Source organism: Cervus canadensis, chromosome 7 (genome assembly GCF_019320065.1).
Source record: "Cervus canadensis isolate Bull #8, Minnesota chromosome 7, ASM1932006v1, whole genome shotgun sequence".
In the NCBI taxonomy this organism is placed as follows: domain Eukaryota; kingdom Metazoa; phylum Chordata; class Mammalia; order Artiodactyla; family Cervidae; genus Cervus; species Cervus canadensis.
This window is the reverse complement of record NC_057392.1, coordinates 42,671,810-42,689,936: the sequence shown is the minus strand read 5'-3', so window position 1 is coordinate 42,689,936 and position 18,127 is coordinate 42,671,810. Positions and strand designations below refer to the sequence as shown.

Below are 18,127 nucleotides of genomic sequence, written 5' to 3'. Positions count from 1 at the left end.
AGTGTCTGTTACCTCAGATATCTTGATTCTGACCGATACTGTTTGTTCTTGGGTGCATTACCTAGTTTACTATCACCTTCTAGTTTATGCAATAGCTTTGTAACTAGTTAATCTTTTCTTTCTGCTCTTCCTTTGCTTCTGCAGCCAAAGTGAGCTCTGTAAAGTACAATTATGAATTTGTCACTCCTTTTCATGTTCACCTAACTCACTAATCACTCTCCATTGCTTTGAGGATAAATTTCTTATGTGGTAGGATTATAAAACTTTTTTCTTGTGGCACTTTCATGTCTCTTTTGCTCTCCTACTTGTGGCGACCTACTCCAGTATTCTTGCCTGGGAAATCCCATGGACAGAGGAGCCTGGCAGGGCTCCAGTCCATGGGGTCGCAAGAGTCAGACACGCCTGACTGACTAAACCAGCCTACTTACTTGTACTTTTTGTTTCAGACATTCAACTGCCATTTTCTGAATATACCTGACTTTCCTTTAGACCTTTACACATGCTGTTTTTTTTTTTATTTTTTTATTAGTTGGAGGCTAATTACTTCACAACATTTCAGTGGGTTTTGTCATACATTGATATGAATCAGCCATAGATTTACACGTATTCCCCATCCCGATCCCCCCTCCCACCTCCCTCTCCACCCGATTCCTCTGGGTCTTCCCAGTGCACCAGGCCCGAGCACTTGTCTCATGCATCCCACCTGGGCTGGTGATCTGTTTCACCATAGATAATATACATGCTGTTCTTTCGAAACATCCCACCCTCACCTTCTCCCACAGAGTTCAAAAGTCTGTTCTGTACTTCTGTGTCTCTTTTGCATATAGGGTTATCATTACCATCTTTCTAAGTTCCATATATATACACATGCTGTTTTTTCTGCTTGAGATTTCTTTCTTTTTCCCTTTTTTGCTCCTTTGAAGTTCTGTTTCCTTTCCATAAATCCTTATAGTTCTTCTCCTTCAACATCTATCATAGCTTCTATCACAATGTATATAAAGTGTTTATTTCTTCACAGCAGGGGTTTTAACTATTCAGTACTTAAAGGAAAGGATCTTTAGGTATAAGCTAGGTACTCAGTAATATTCATCATTTATTGCTAATATAAAGATTTCTTTGTCTCTATTTTCACTGGGAGAGTATTTAGAAAGCTGGTTTAAAGTTAGGCATTTCAGAGTTATAAAGGTTTCAAATGATAGGTGGTGGCGGTTTAGTTGCTAAAGTTGTGTTCTACTCTTGCGACCCCATGGACTAGTCCTCCAGTCTCCTCTCTCCATGGGATTTCCCAGGTAAAATACTGGAGTGGGTTGCCATTCCCTCCTCCAGGGGATCTTCCCAACCCAGGGATCAAACCCACATCTCCTGCATTGGCAGGCAGGTCCTTTACCACTGAGCCACCCTAATGATAGTTTGTTGTTGTTGTCCAGTTAACCTTGGGCTATTTAGTCACTGGGTATGATTTAAAGCATTTATTAATGCACTGTATCAAATATTACTTATTTTTATGATGATCTAATGGAATCTTTTAGCTCCTACAAGTGCTGGGAAGACTCTGGTTGCTGAGCTACTTATTTTGAAACGGGTATTGGAAATGCGGAAGAAAGCTCTTTTTATTCTGCCCTTTGTCTCTGTGGCTAAAGAGAAGAAATACTATCTCCAGGTAATTTTTATTTTTTTTTTTTACGAAGTTTGAAATTGTGAAAGGCCTATTATTGGCAGCTTTGGCTTTTGAAATAGAATTCATTTGAAATAAAATTATAAAAGCAATTGGAAAATAAAATTTCTTTTATTACATCTCAATCCATGGGGTTACAAGAGAGTGGTACATGACTTAGCAACTAAACACCACCAGTGTAGCTTTAAAAGTTGACCATTTATGAGAGGAAACTTTAAAATTACTGCGTAAAAGAGAAAGGACAGTTAAATCAAGAGTAATTGGTGAAAACTATATAAAAACTTACAAGTGTTCCTTAGAAAATAGAGTGCTTTAATTAGCATATAAATGTGCAGATTAAGAATCAACATCTTAAGTGAAGAGTAGGACTAAGCTGAAGCATGAAAAGGAAGTATGTTTGAGGAAGCATATCCCTACCTAATTGGGAACATTTGGGAACATTAGAGGATGAAGAACAACATCCACTGTTGCGCATGTACAGCTCCAGTTGTGTGTTCTGTTCTGCTATTCTGCAAAAATGAATAGTAGCAGTATACATTTGTGTAATACATGGTCTTTAAGGCATTTTACAAGTATAATACTTCATTAAATAGAATAAAGTTTATTCTGATTTCTGCAGTGAAAAAATGTGCTTTTGGAATGGCAAGATTATTGTACTGGTAATCCAAAAAATCTGAGTTCTAGTCCCAGTTTTGCCGCTAACTGTGTCTTCAGGCCAGACACATAATCTGCTGGATTCAATTTTTCATTGGTAAAATGAAACTATGGGTTAACTCAGTAAATACTCAGAAACATTTTACTGAATGACTAGCTCTAAAATTCAATGGTTCTGTAAATTTTTTTAACGTTATTTCAGAGACCAAATAGCCAACAAAGCTGGTTCTACATGGTAACATCTTTTCAACTTAGACCAAAGTAGGAAAATGGTGTAAGGATCCTTTTTATTGAGAAGGTATGTTAGTTAAAAGTTAAACTAAAAAAAAACAAAACAAAAAACCATCCACTGCATTTGAGTTTTGAAACTCTTTCTTTTGTTATATAAAAAAACTAGTTTTTAGAGAGATAATGAAAATATTTTCCTCATGAAGTATAAATTTGTTTCTGAACATATTATTACATTAGTGTTAAAGAACTAGTTTCTTGCTTGTTGATTAGATAAAAAATGTTAGTGCTTAAGGTAATTTTTGTTTTCTTCTGTAAGGCTTTTCTATAAGGAGCTCATAGAACTCATTAAGTATGCCATTTTATTCAACTCTGCTTTAATAGAAAATCTCTCCTAAGTTTTGTCAATTCTAAATCTTATTTTTAGTGTTTGATTCTAAAAAGAACCAATGTGCCTTGACCAGGAATAAGCAACAGTTGTCTGATAAATGTCTTTTGATATTTATATCTATGCCTGGGGAAAGAACCAATTCAATATCTATAAATTTTCAACTCTTATTTTTCCATTTTACTCAAATCAGAGTCTATTTCAGGAAGTAGGAATAAAAGTAGATGGTTATATGGGCAGTACCTCTCCAACAAGGCATTTCTCTTCTTTGGATATTGCTGTCTGCACAATTGAGAGAGCCAATGGTCTGATCAATCGCCTCATAGAGGAAAATAAGATGGATCTTTTAGGTAAGTAAATAAGGAAATAAGTGTATACTTTCTCTATACTTACTCCATTCTGAGTGGAGCTATTATGATTTCTGTATATTTTGTTTTATTCTAATGTATGTCATCTTCTGGAGGTAAGAAGTGGCATCTATAATGTGAGGAACTCTGTTAAAAATTTTAAGTTTTGCATCCTGCTGATGTTACTCTACTTACTTGTATTTTTGCACTTTACAAAACATAAAGATTATCTTTGAGTCCTCAAGACATTTCTCATTGCTTCTTTCCTGATAAAGTTTACCAGGAATAGAAGGGAATAATCTTCCATCTCTGCAATTAGTGTATATGTATTCATTATCATTTTCTGGTACTAGGATATCTAGATCAGGCCTGGACCCAGAGACTACCATTTAGCAGGCTAGGGAGCTATAGAAATTAGCACTGTATTTGAGCTTGGAACTGTTCTGTCTTAATCCTCTTTTTTTTTTTTTTAACCACTTGGGAAAGCTCACCATGTAGAGGTAGCAATAGGAAGAGAATGGTTTTAACAGCAGTGGAAACTGCAAGAATATCAGTTATTATATCAATTCATGTTATCTTGGTGAACTTAAATGGTAAAATTAGGGTAGGATACAGGTGGGGAGTGAAATAAAAAATTAATTAGACATGGGCTTTGCTCTGTCAGGCTTAGAGAGAGGAATCACATTCATCAGTTTGTATCAGAATTGTCAGATTGTGTTGTATCAGGTTAAGTGTTATATCTAGTACACTTAGCACAGTGCCTGGCACACTAGATAGAATAAATATTTTTTGGATGAATGAATGAATTCTGAAATAACTTATCATACAATATGATTTTGAAATAGCTTACTGATGAGGAAGAAGAACATCATGTATCATTAGGAAATAGTCTGAAAGATCTGTATTTTCTTAGGGGGATTTGGGCTGGGTCAGAGGACACCAGTGCACATGTAAATTAAAATGTTTAACTAAATGAGGCATTGGTTGATAACTAGATTTTTGGTAATTCTTGAGCATTATTCCAAGTACATAGATTAGTTTCTCCAAGTAGAGGAGAAGAGAATTATTATATTTATGTTTTATAGTAGGGTGAGTCACTAGTCTACCATAATCAAACAAAAACACCCCCTTAAAATCATTTATTGCTTCTTGATCTGATTCTGTTTTCCTGTGCACTTGCTAACATCAGCATGGTTGCCCTAGTTGTTTTCCCCGTAGAAAAGTCAATCCACTGAACAGTTTTCAAGGATGTCTTTGATTTTCTTTGTACATGTATTTTACAAGGTTGCCAGCTAACAAGCATCTGAAATTTGTATTACCTGCAATGTACTGTAATAACAATTATTTATAGTACAAGATTATGATACTCAGTCCTTCAAAATTCTTAGAATTGTGAGATTCTATAAAACCTAGTATCTGGAAAAATCTCTTTAGGAATGGTGGTTGTGGATGAATTACATATGCTGGGAGACTCTCACCGAGGGTATCTGCTGGAGCTTTTGCTGACCAAGATTTGCTATATTACTCAGAAATCAGCATCTTGGTAAGTATCTGAAATATTAAGTTCTTGAGATTCCAAACAATGTTGAGGAAGTGCAAAAGTGTTTAATAAATAGTTGTTAAATACATTAAAGGAGAGTAATACTTATTTAGAACAAACTCATGTACAGCAGTTTATTTTTTTTTCCAAAAGAAGTACTTAAGTGTAGGAGTGATTTTAGATTATTTTGGTAGAATAATTTGAATATTTTCTAGAATGAAAACATTCTTAAATTTTTGCTCACCACATTTATGATAGAATTTTAAAAATCCAGTTTTTGTATTTGTTAACTATACACACATGTAAGTAGTCAATGCCAATTACAAAAAATAGCATTTCTTTGTCCCCTACTTTCCAAAGGTAACTATTTTCAAGTCTTACAGCTTTTTAAAAATTTGACTTAGTGATATCTCTAAATACAGTTACTTAAGTTTTTAGTTTTACAGATTATATATTGACTTTATTATGGAAAATAAAGATCTAGCTCTTTTTTTTTTTAACTTTTTTTTTTTTAATTAGTTGGAGGCTAATTACTTCACAACATTTCAGTGGGTTTTGTCATACATTGATATGAATCAGCCATAGAGTTACATGTATTCCCCATCCCGATCCCTCCTCCCACCTCCCTCTCCACCCGATTCCTCTGGGTCTTTCCAGTGCACCAGGCCCGAGCACTTGTCTCATGCATCCCACCTGGGCTGGTGATCTGTTTCACCATAGATAATATACATGCTGTTCTTTCGAAACATCCCACCCTCACCTTCTCCCAGAGAGTTCAAAAGTCTGTTCTGTACTTCTGTGTCTCTTTTTCTGTTTTGCATATAGGGTTATCGTTACCATCTTTCTAAATTCCATATATATGTGTTAGTATGCTGTAATGTTCTTTATCTTTCTGGCTTACTTCACTCTGTATAAGGGGCTCCAGTTTCATCCATCTCATTAGAACTGATTCAAATGAATTCTTTTTAACGGCGGAGTAATATTCCATGGTGTATATGTACCACAGCTTCCTTATCCATTCATCTGCTGATGGGCATCTAGGTTGCTTCCATGTCCTGGCTATTATAAACAGTGCTGCGATGAACATTAGGGTGCACGTGTCTCTTTCAGATCTGGTTTCCTCAGTGTGTATGCCCAGAAGTGGGATTGCTGGGTCATATGGCAGTTCTATTTCCAGTTTTTTAAGAAATCTCCACACTGTTTTCCATAGTGGGCTGTACTAGTTTGCATTCCCACCAACAGTGTAAGAGGGTTCCCTTTCTCCACACCCTCTCCAGCATTTATTGCTTGTAGACTTTTGGATAGCAGCCATCCTGACTGGCGTGTAATGGTACCTCATTGTGGTTTTGATTTGCATTTCTCTTAATAATGAGTGATGTTGAGCATCTTTTCATGTGTTTGTTAGCCATCTGTATTTCTTCTTTGGAGAAATGTCTGTTTAGTTCTTTGGTCCATTTTTTGATTGGGTCATTTATTTTTCTGGAATTGAGCTTCAGGAGTTCCTTGTATATTTTTGAGATTAATCCTTTGTCTGTTTCTTCATTTGCTATTATTTTCTCCCAATCTGATGGCTGTCTTTTCACCTACTTATAGTTTCCTTTGTAGTGCAAAAGCTTTTAAGTTTCATTAGATCCCATTTGTTTAGTTTTGCTTTTATTTCCAATATTCTGGGAGGTGGGTCATAGAGGATCTTGCTGTGATTTATGTCGGAGGGTGTTTTGCCTATGTTCTCCTCTAGGAGTTTTATAGTTTCTGGTCTTACATTTAGATCTTTAATCCATTTTGAGTTTATTTTTGTGTATGGTGTTAGAAAGTGTTCTAGTTTCATTCTTTTACAAGTGGTTGACCAGTTTTCCCAGCACCACTTGTTAAAGAAGTTGTCTCTTTTCCATTGTATATCCTTGCCTCCTTTGTTGAAGATAAGGTGTCCATAGGTTCGTGGATTTATCTCTGGGCTTTCTATTCTGTTCCATTGTAGATCTAGCTCTTTTTTATATTCTTTACTCACTCTACCCAATTTCCTCCTCTACCCTCCTTAGTTTTTCTTTATCCTCTGATTATATTCCATTCTCCAGATATGTTTATGTCCTAATTTTGCTTAATTCTGTACTCAGTGTTACCCTATTATGATGTATAAGGGCCATTATCAATGAACCATGTGGTATAATTATTTTTACTTTCTAAATAACTTTTTGTTTTCTCTGAAATTAATAAATGTCTTTTCTTTGATGGCTTGATTTTCTATGAACTTATCACTGATTTATCTCCAGCTTCTTCCCACTTCTGTAAATTTCCATCCAGTATGTTTCAACACATTTGCTGTTCTGCCAAATTCATTTTCTTGAAGTTTCTCCTCAAGTCTCCTGGGTTGTTCCAACTTAGTCTATCTATGCTGGCAGCTGTTATCTTAAAATCTCTTTTTATTAGTATCATTCATTCCCATTGCTGTTTGCTTGCATCAGAGCCCCCTTTTTTGTGATCACATGTATTTCTCTACTTTCCAGTTTCAGTGGGGATATCTTCCAGGAAGTTCTACTTTATTTAAGCAGATAGGCTATAATGGGTATAAATTTTTCAAAAATTAGCATCTCTGAAAATGCCTTACAGTTATTTCATAGATTTTCCAGGTACAAAAGTCAAGAAAATCTAAATCTAAATACTATTCTAATGCTACCAAAATCTAAATAAATACTTATAGAGTTTTTAAGATAGTACTTTATTTTTCTCATTACTACTGCGAAATCCAGTACCATGCTTGTCCTTCGTTCTTTGTATAAATTTTAAAAATTTTTTCTGAGAGGTTTTAAGACTTCCTTTTCTTCCTGAGTATTGTGAACTATCACTGATGTATCTTTGTGTTGGGTTTGTTTTGTAACATTGAGCCAGGTACTCAGTAGATGCTTTTAATCTAGGAGCTCTTGTCTTTCAGTTTGTGAGGCTTTAACACCTCTTGTACAGTATGTGGGAAAACATACAGATTATCATCTATATCCCAAATTAGTAGTGATATAGAAGATATGACTAATACAATTAGCAAATGTGACCTAATGGATATGTGTAGAATAATTACCAAAGATAAGCAGGATATATATTCTTTTTAGTTACATATGAAACATTTATAAAAAAAATCTGTATGCTGAAACAAAATATCTTAAAGGATTTAAGTTATTTAAAATATAATCTATGACAGCAGTCCGATTAAGCCAGAAATAAGTATAAGAAAAACATAACTAAAAGATGCCCACATGTCTAGACATTAATAGATATATTTTGACCCATTTTGGAATGAAAAAAATAATCACAAAAGAAACAGGAAAATAGTTTGGAATTGAAGTATAATAAAAATATCTCCTAATAAAACATGTGAAATGCAGCTAGAATTGTTTTTAAAGGGAAATTGATAGTATACAGTGTGTATATTATTAAAGAAGAGAGACTGGAAAATTAATGACTTATCTATCTCTAAAACTTAAAAAAAGAATAGTAAAATAATGTCACAGACAGTGGAAAGAAAGGAATACTAAAGACCAGAGCAAAAATGAATGAAAGAGGAAAGTCATCCTGAACATTAAAAAAACTCTACAAGTCAATGAGAAAAAGTATAATCTAATATATCAATGGGTAAGGAACTTGAACAGACATTTTTAAGAGGGTATCCAAATGGTTTCTGAACATGAAATGGTGCTTAATTTCATTAGTAATCAAAGAAATATAAATTACCTCCTCAAAGAGAGATTACCACACACTGTCCAGCATGTCCAACATACTGACAGTGCTAAGTGGTGACAATGCTAAGTGGAAAAGTAAGGAAGTTCTAGTGATAGCAGTCAGACAAAAAGAAATAAAAGGAATCCAAATTGGAAAGGATGAAGTAAAACTGCTGCTGTTTGCCTATGACATGATACTATAAGCAGAAAATCCTAAAGATACCTCCAAAAAGCTACTAGAATACATCCATGAATTATATAAAATTGCAGGATACAAAAGTAATGTACAGAAGTCTGTTACATTTCTGTAAACTAACAGTGAATTATCAGGGAAATTTAAAAAACAATCCCATTTATAATTGCATCAAAAAGAATAAAAATCCTAGAAATAAGTCTAAGGAGGTAGAAGGCCAATACAATCCTTATCAATTACCAATGGCATTTTTTGCATACATAGAACAAAAAGTCTTAAAATTTCGTGGAACCACAAAAGACCCCAAATAGCCAAACCAATGTTGAGAAGGAAAAATGGAGCTTGAGGACTCAGGCTCCCTGACTTTGTACTGTACTATAATGCTTTAGTAATGAAGACAGTATGGTACTGGCACAAAGACAAACCTGTAGATCAGTGGAGCAGTATAGAAAACCCAGAAATAAACCCATACACCTGTGGTCAATTAATCTATGTCAAAGGTGGGGAGACAGAACAATGGAGAGAAGACAGTTTAATTGGTTCTGGAAAGACTGAACAGCTGCATGTAAAATGATGAAATGAGAGCATTCTCTAATATCATGTACACAAATAAACTCACAATGGATTAAAGACCTAAATGTAAGACTAGATACTATAAAACTCGTAGAGGAAAACATAGGCAGAACACTCTTTGACATAAAATGCAGCAAGATCTCTTTTTCACCCACCTCCTAGAATAATGGAAAAACAAAAATAAGCAAATGGGACCTAATTAAACTCAAAAGCTTTGAACAGCAAAGAAAACCATAGACAAAATGAAAACTCACAGAATGGAAGAAAATATTTTGAGAATGAAGTGACTGACATGGGTTTAATCTCCAAAATAGATAGCTATGCAGCTCAATATCATAAAAACAACAACCCAATCAAAAAATGAGCAAAAGATCTAAGTAGACATTTCTACAAAGAAGATCAGTGGAACAGATTAGAAAGCCTAGAACTGAGCCCTTACTGGTTGTTTTTTTTTTTTTTTTGAGTTATCAGTTTTATTCATTGATTTATTTTTGTTCTGGGTCTTTATTGTGGCACATGGGCTATTTGTTGCTGCATGCAGACTTCTCATTATGGTGGCTTCTCCTGTTGCAGAGCATGGGCTCTACAGCATGGGCAATGAGCTCATATTTATATGGGAAATTAACCTATGATATAGGCAAGAATATACAATGGAGAAAAGACAGCCTTTTCAGTAAATGGTGTTGGTAAAATTGGACTACTCTCACACCATGCACAAAAATAAATTTAAAATAGATTAAAGACTTAAGACCTGAAACTGTAAAACTTCCAGAAGAGAACATAGGCAGTATGCTGTTTGTGTCCATGAATGTCCAGAAGTCTTTGGAGGAGGCGTGGGTTGGTGGTGGCCAGCTGCAGGATTAGGGGCGCTGAGTGTAATAGTGCCTGCATGGGACCTTTTGAAGGAGGTCTCCATCATCTTCATTACCTACACCATAGTTTGTCCTCAGTTCAAATAACAGGGAACAGAGCCCTGCCCTCCAACAGAAAATTGGATTAAAGATTTACTGAGCATGGCCCCACCCATCAGAACAAGACCCAGTTTACCCCTCAGTCAGTCTCTCCCATCAGGAAGCTTCCATAAGCCTCTTATCCTTCTTCATCAGAGGGCAGACAAACTGAAAACCACAATCACAGAAAACTAACCAATCTGATCACATGGACCACACACAGCCTTATCTAACTCAATGAAACTGTGAGCCATGCCATGTATGGCCACCCAAGACGGACGGGTCATGGTGGAGAGTTCTGACAAAATCTGGTCCACTGGAGAAGGGAATGGCAGACCACTTCAGTATTCTTGCCTTGAGAACCACATGAACAGTATGAAAAGGCAAAAAGATAGGACATTGAAAGATGAACTCCTCAGGTCAGTAGGTGCCCAATATGCTACTGGAGATTAGTGGGGAACGTGCTGCAATTCATGGGGTCTCAAAGAGTCGGACACGACTGAGCAACTGAACTGAACTGAACTGAACTTCAGAAAGAATGAAGAGATGGAGTCAAAGCAAAAACAACACCCTGTTGTGGATGTGACTGGGATGGAAGTAAGGTCTGATGCTGTAAAGAGCAATATTGCATACTAACATGGAAAGTTAGGTCCATGAATCAAGGCAAATTGGAAGTGGCCAAACAGGAGATGGTGAGAGTGAAAGTCGACATTTTAGGAATCAGCGAACTAAAATGGACTGGAATGGGTGAATTTAACTCAGGTGACCATTATATGTATTAGTATGGACTGCAAGCAGATCAGTCCTGGGTGTTCATTGGAAGGACTGATGCTGAAGCTGAAACTCCAATACTTTGGCCACCTCATGCGAAGAGTTGACTCATTGGAAAAGACCCTGATGCTGGGAGTGATTGGGGGCAGGAGGAGAAGGGGATGACAGAGGATGAGATGGCTGGATGGCATCACCCATTTGATGGACATGGGTTTGAGTAACCTCCTACGAGAGTTGGTGATGCACAGGGAGGACTGGCGTGCTGCGATTCATGGGGTCACAAAGAGCCAGACACAACTGAGCAACTGAACTGAACTGATGGGCAAGAGTCCCTTAGAAGAAATGGAGTAGCCGCCATAGTCAACAAGAGTCTGAAATGCAGTACTTGGATGCAATCTCAAAAATGACAGAATGATCTCTGTTCATTTTGAAGGCAAACCATTCAATATCATAGTAATACAAGTCTATGCCCCAAGCAATAATGCTGAAGAAGCTGAAGTTGAACGGTTCTATGAAGACCTACAAGACCTTCTAGAACTAACACCCAAAAGAGATGTCCTTTTCATTATAGGGGATGGAATGCAAAAGTAGGAAGTCAAGAAATACCCAGAGTAATGGGCAAATTTGGCCTTGGAGTACAGAATGAAGCAGGTCAAAGGCTAACAGAGTTTGGCCAAGAGAACTCACTGGTCATAGCAAACACCTTCTTCCAACAACGCAAGACAAGACTACACATGGACCTCACCAGATGGTCAATACCAAAATCAGACTGATTATATTCTTTGCAGCCAAAGATGGAGAAGCGCTATACAGTCAGCAAAACAAGACCAGGAGCTGACTGTGGCTCAGATCATGAACTCCTTATTGCCAAAGACTTATATTGAAGAAAGTAGGGAAAACCACTAGACCATTCAGGTGTGACCTAAATCAAATCACTTACGAATATACAGTGGAAATGACAAATAGGTTCAAGGGATTATATCTGATAGACAGAGTACCTGAAGAACTGTGGATGGAGGTTCATGACATTGTACAGCAGGCAGTAATCAGGACCATCCCCAAGAAAAGAAATGCAAAAAGGCAAAATGGTTGTCTGAGGAGGCCTTACAGACAGCTACGAAAAGAAGTGAAAGGCAAAGGAAAAAAGGAAAGATAGGCCCATTTGAATGCAGAGTTCCAAAGAATAGCAAGGAGAGATGAGAAAGCTTTCCTTGGTGATCAATGCAAAGAAATAGAGGAAAACAATAGAATGGGAAAGACTAGAGATCTCTTCGAGAAAGTTAGAGATACCAAGGGAACATTTCATGCAAAGATGGACACAATGAAGGACAGAAATGGTATGGACCTAACAGAAGCAGAACATATTAAGAAGAGGTGACAAGAATACACAGAAGAACAAAAAAGATCTTCACGACTCAGATAATCATGATGGTGTGATCACTCACCTAGAGCCAGACATGCTGGAATGCAAAGTCAAGTGGGCCTTAGGAAGCATCATTACAAACAATGGAGGTTTGTAGTGGAGGTTAAGGAATTCCAGTAGAGCTATTTCAAATCCTAAAAGATGATGTGAAAGTGCTGCACTTAATATGCCAGCAAATTTGGAAAACTCAGCAGTGGCCAAAGGACTGGAAAAGGTCAGTTTTCATTCCAGTCTGAAAGAAAGGCAGTGCCAAAGAATGCTCCAACTACTGCACAATTGCAGTCATCTCACACACTATCAAATTAATGCTCAAAGTTCTCCAAGCCAGGCTTCAACAGTATGTGATCCATGAACTTCCAGATGTTCAAGCTGGATTTAGGAAAGGCAGAGAAACCAGAGATCAAACTGCCAACATCTGTTGGATCATTGGAAAAGCAAGAGAGCTCCAGAAAAATATCTGCTTTATATGCCAAAGCCTTTGACTGTGTGGATCACAACAAACTGTGTAAAGTTCTTAAAGAGGTGGGAATACCAGACCACCTGACCTGCCTTCTGAGATATCTGTATGCAGGTCAAGAAGCAACAGTTAGAACTGGACAAGGAAGAACAGACTGGATCCAAATTGGAAAAGGAGTACATCAAGGCTGTATATTGTCATCCTGCTTATTTAACCTATATGCATTGTACATCATGAGAAATGTTGGGTTGGATGAAGCACAAGCTGGAATGAAGATTGCTGGGAGAAATATCAATAACCTCAGATATGCAGATGACATCACCATTATGACAGAAAGTGAAGAAGACCTAAAGACCCTTTGATGAAAGTGAAAGAAGAGAGTGAAAAAGTTGGCTTACAATTCAGCGTTCAGGAAACTAAGATCATGGTATCCAGTCCCATCACTTCATGGCAAATAGATGGGGAAACAGTGGAAACAGTGGCAGACTTTATTTTGGGGGGCTCCAGAATTACTGCAGATGGTGACTGCAGCCATTAAATTAAAAGACACTTGCTCCTTGGAAGAAAAGCTGTGACTAACCTAGACAGCTTATTAAAAAGCAGAGACATTACTTTGCCAACAAAGGTCTGTCTGGTCAAAGCTATGGTTTTTCAAGTAGTCATGTATGGATGTGAGATCTGGGCTATGAAGAAAGCTGAGCTCTGAAGAATTGATGCTTTAGAACTGTGGTGTTGGAGAAGACTCTTGAGTCCCTTGGACAGCAAGGAGATCCAACCAGTCCATCCTAAAGGAAATCAGTCCTGAATATTGATTGGAAGGACTGATGCTGAAGCTGAAACTCCAATACTTTGGCCACCTGATGTGAAGTACTGACTCATTGGAAAAGACCCTGATGCTGGGAAAGATTGAAAGTGGGAGAAGGGGACGACAGAGGATGAGATGATTGGATGGCATCACTGCCTCAATGGACATGAGTTTGAGTCAACTCTGGGAGTTGGTGATGGACAAGGAGGCCTGATGTGCTGCCATTCATGGGGTCACAAAGAGTTGGACACAGCTGAGCGAGTGAACTGACTGAACTGATGCTCTTTGATGTTGATTTTTATCAACATAATATTTTTAGGATATGTCTCGCCAGGCAAGGGAAACAAAAGTAAAAATAAACAAGTGGGATTATGTCAAACTATAATAAAAATTTTTGCACAGTGAAGGAAACTTTCAGCAAAACAAAAAGGCTGTATACTGAATGGGTGATCTTTGCAAATGATGTATCCCATAAGGCATTAATACCCAAGATATATGAAGAACTCATATAGTTAAACATAGTAAAAATCTGGTTAAGAAATGGGCAAAGGGTGTGAATAGACACTTTTCCAAAGACATACAAATGATCAACAGGCAAATGAAAAGTTGCTCACCATCACTAATCCGTAGTGAATTGTCAAGTTAAAACCCTGGATACCACCACACATCTGTCAGGATGACTTATCAAAATAGACATCAAATAACAAATGTGTCAAGGACGTGGAGAAAAGGGAAACCTTGTGCACTTTTGATGGGAATATAGATTGGTACAGCCACTATGGGGAAGCAGTATGGCAAACAGTATGGCAATTCTTAAAAAAATTAAAAACAGTATGATCCAGTAATTCTACCCTTGGGTATTTATCTGAAGAAAACAAAAACACTAATTTGAAAAAGATATGTGCACACCTAGGTTTAATGCAGGATTGTTTACAGTAGTTAAGATATGGAAGCAACCTAAGTGCCCATCAATAGATGAATGGTGTATTTATATACAGTGAAATATTATTCAGCCATAAGAGAGAAGGAAATTCTGCCATTTGTTACAACATGGATACACCTGGAGTTGAGGACAGAGAAAGACAAATACAGTATGATTTCATTTACATATGTAATCTAAAAAAAGAACAAACAGTAGTTTGACATTAATAAAATTGAATATAATATATGACCCAATAATTTTATTCCTAGGTGTATACCCTATAGAAATTTATGCACATTTGTACCAAAAGACATGCCAAGAATATTGTTAGCAGTATTTGAAATTAATAGTTTATGTCTTTTAACATCATTTTCATTTGTTTTTCGCAGCCAGGCAGATTTAGCCATTCCTTTGTCTAATGCCGTGCAGATTGTTGGCATGAGTGCCACTCTTCCAAATTTGGAGCTTGTGGCTTCCTGGTTGAATGCTGAACTCTACCACACTGACTTTCGCCCTGTACCACTGCTGGAATCCATAAAAATTGGAAATTCAATTTATGACTCTTCAATGAAGCTTGTGAGGGAATTTCAACCCATGCTGCAAGTGAAGGTAAGTCATTTGTTGTTGTTCAGCTGCTAAGTCGTGTCCAGCTCTTTGGGACCCCATGGACTGCAACATGCCAGGCTTCCCTGTCCTTTACTGTCTCCGATAGTTTGCTCAAACTCATGTCCATTCAGTTGGTGATGCCATCCAACCATCTCATTCTCTGTTGCCCCTTTCTCCTGCCCTCCATGTATCCCATCATCAGGGTCTTTTCCAGTGGGTCAGCTTTTGCCTCAGGTGGCCAATGTATTGGAGCTTCAGCATCAATCCTTCCAATGAATATTCAGAGTTGATTTCTTTTAGAATTGACTGGTTTGATCTCCTTGCTGTCCAAGGTTCTTCTCTAGCACCACAAATCAAAAGCATCATTTCTTCTGTGCTCAGTCTTCTTTATGGTCTAACTCTCACATGTGTACATGACTACTGGAAAAACCATAGCTTTGACTAGACAGGACTTTGTCGGCAAAGTGATGTCTCTGCTTTTTTTTAATTTTTTTTTATTGAAGAATAATTGCTTTACAGAATTTTGTTGTTTTCTGTCAAACCTCAACATGAATCAGCCATTGGTATACATATATCCCCTCCCTTTTGAACCTCCCTCCCATCTCCCTCCCCATCCCACCCTCTAGGGTGATACATTGTCTAGGTTTGTCATAGCTTTTCTCCCAAGGAGCAAGCATCTTTTAACTTCATGTCTGTGGTCACTGTCTGCAGTAATTTTTTACCATCTGTACTGTTGTGTTTGATTGCATTTTCTAGCAAGTTGTTAACAATTTTTGAGTTAAGCTGGGGGTTGCAAAGTAGCGGATGTGCATTACATATCCATTAGAAGGAGTCCTGTTGTTAACCTAGCTGGTTTCATGAAAGAACTGGTGGTGTTGGTGAGAGAGGAAATGTAGTTGTCTTCAATTTAAATATAATCATTTCCTATAAGTAAGTAATAAAATTTTATAGATTTTTCTTTTTAACTGGGAAAGATTTTCTTATGGCTTTGTTTACATTAACGTGGAAAATTGACCTTTTATTAAGTGATATATGTACAATATGTGCTCTTCTTGGTTGCTTCAGTCATGTTTGACTCTTTGTGACCCCATGTATATGATAGTAGAAAAAACATTTTTTGGGGTCAGAAAGACTTATTTCTGACACCTTATATAGGGATACTTGATATGGCTGTGATAATAGTTGAATCACATAACTTCTCCATAGTATCTTCATCTATAAAATGGATATAATATCTGTCTTTAGTGTTTTAAGGATGATATTTGATTTAAAAAAATTGCCTAGCATCTAGAAAGTGGTTGATAAATACACTTTAAAACATTTAGTTCACAGTATTTTTCTAGGGCTGATTCTTCAATCCTGAAGTTAAAGGGCTGAATCTGGTATGAGGCATCTATTTTTATTTATTTATTTTTTTTTTTAAGTGTTTTTTTTTCTTTCATTTATTTTTATTGGAGGCTAATTACTTTACAATATTGTAGTGGTTTTTGTCATACATTGACATGAATCAGCCATGGATTTACATGTATTCCCTATCCCAATCCCCCCTCCCACCTCCCTCTCTACCCGATCCCTCTGGGTCTTCCCAGTGCACCAGGCCCGAGCACTTGTCTCATGCATCCCACCTGGGCTGGTGATCTGTTTCACCATAGATAATATACATGTTTTGATGCTGTTTTCTCGAAACATCCCACCCTCGCCTTCTCCCACAGAGTCCAAAAGTCTGTTCTGTACATCTGTGTCTCTTTTTCTGTTTTGCATATAGGGTTATCATTACCATCTTTTTAACTTCCATATATATGTGTTAGTATACTGTAATGGTCTTTATCTTTCTGGCTTCACTCTGTATAATGGGCTCCAGTTTCATCCATCTCATTAGAACTGATTCAAATGAATTATTTTTAATGGCTGAGTAATATTCCATGGTGTATATGTACCACAGCTTCCTTATCCATTCGTCTGCTAATGGGCATCTAGGTTGCTTCCATGTCCTGGCTATTATAAACAGTTCTGCGATGAATATTGGGGTGCACATGTCTTCTTTCACATCTGGTTTCCTTGGTGTGTAGAGGCATCTATTTTTAATGTAGATCTGTGCCTCTGAATACTGAAATAGTTAAGGGTAAGTTTAGAACTGGAAATAGGACTAAATTCATGTGTTTTAGTACACTTATAGGTGTATTTGTAGCTTCAGCATGCCTGGTATGGAATCCTATTTAGTTGCTTTGCTCTGTACTCCCAAAGTTCATTTGACTGTGCCGTGGTTACCTCAGTAAATATATCAGTAAACAAAGTCATTTACTCTCCTGTTAATCTTCTTCTATTACCATGTCTCTGTCTTCATCCTATTTAAATCAGTTTCAACTCTTACTTGGATCTATGCTTAAATCAAAAGCTAATCATCTATTTAAAATGAACATCAGATTGTGTAACCATTCTTCTCAAAAATTTGTGATGGTTCCCATTTCATGTGGAATGAAAGCCAACATCTTTAAAGTAGCCTACAAGCCATATATGATCTGTCCCACTCCTTTACCCTGACTTCAGTTTCTATGTTCCTTACTTCCTCCGTAGCCTCTTTGCTATTCTGTATAATATGCCAAGAAATCTCCCACCTCAGATTCTCTTTATGTGGAATACTTTCCCCTCTAGGCATCAGTAGGGTTTACTCTTTGACCTTTGGACCTTTACTCAAATGTCACTTTTTCAGACCTTCACTGGCCACTTTATTGAAATTACAGTGTTCTCTCATTCCTGGTTTCTATTTTCCCTGTTTTATTTCTCTCCTTTGCACTTTGAGTATATTTTGTGTTTTACTTATCTTATTTTTATCTGTTTCTTCCTTGTAAAGTAGAAACGTTCTGAGGGCAGAGCTTTTTTTCTGCTTT

General features: G+C 37.0%; 1 protein-coding gene across 5 annotated transcripts in view; it reads left to right on the top strand.

Moving 5' to 3' along the window:
• POLQ (DNA polymerase theta) overlaps positions 1 to 18,127 on the top strand; it is a 108,077-nt gene that overhangs the window by 2,010 nt on the left and 87,940 nt on the right. For 4 of the 5 annotated variants that reach the window (XM_043473090.1, XM_043473092.1, XM_043473093.1 and 1 more), the window contains exons 3-6: positions 1,530 to 1,660; positions 3,139 to 3,295; positions 4,727 to 4,835; positions 15,023 to 15,242. In XM_043473090.1, the coding sequence (XP_043329025.1) occupies positions 1,530 to 1,660; positions 3,139 to 3,295; positions 4,727 to 4,835; positions 15,023 to 15,242 (617 nt within the window). Of the gene's footprint in view, positions 1 to 1,529; positions 1,661 to 2,539; positions 2,628 to 3,138; positions 3,296 to 4,726; positions 4,836 to 15,022; positions 15,243 to 18,127 lie in introns of those variants that run through there. The other variant, XM_043473091.1, reaches the window with a different exon arrangement.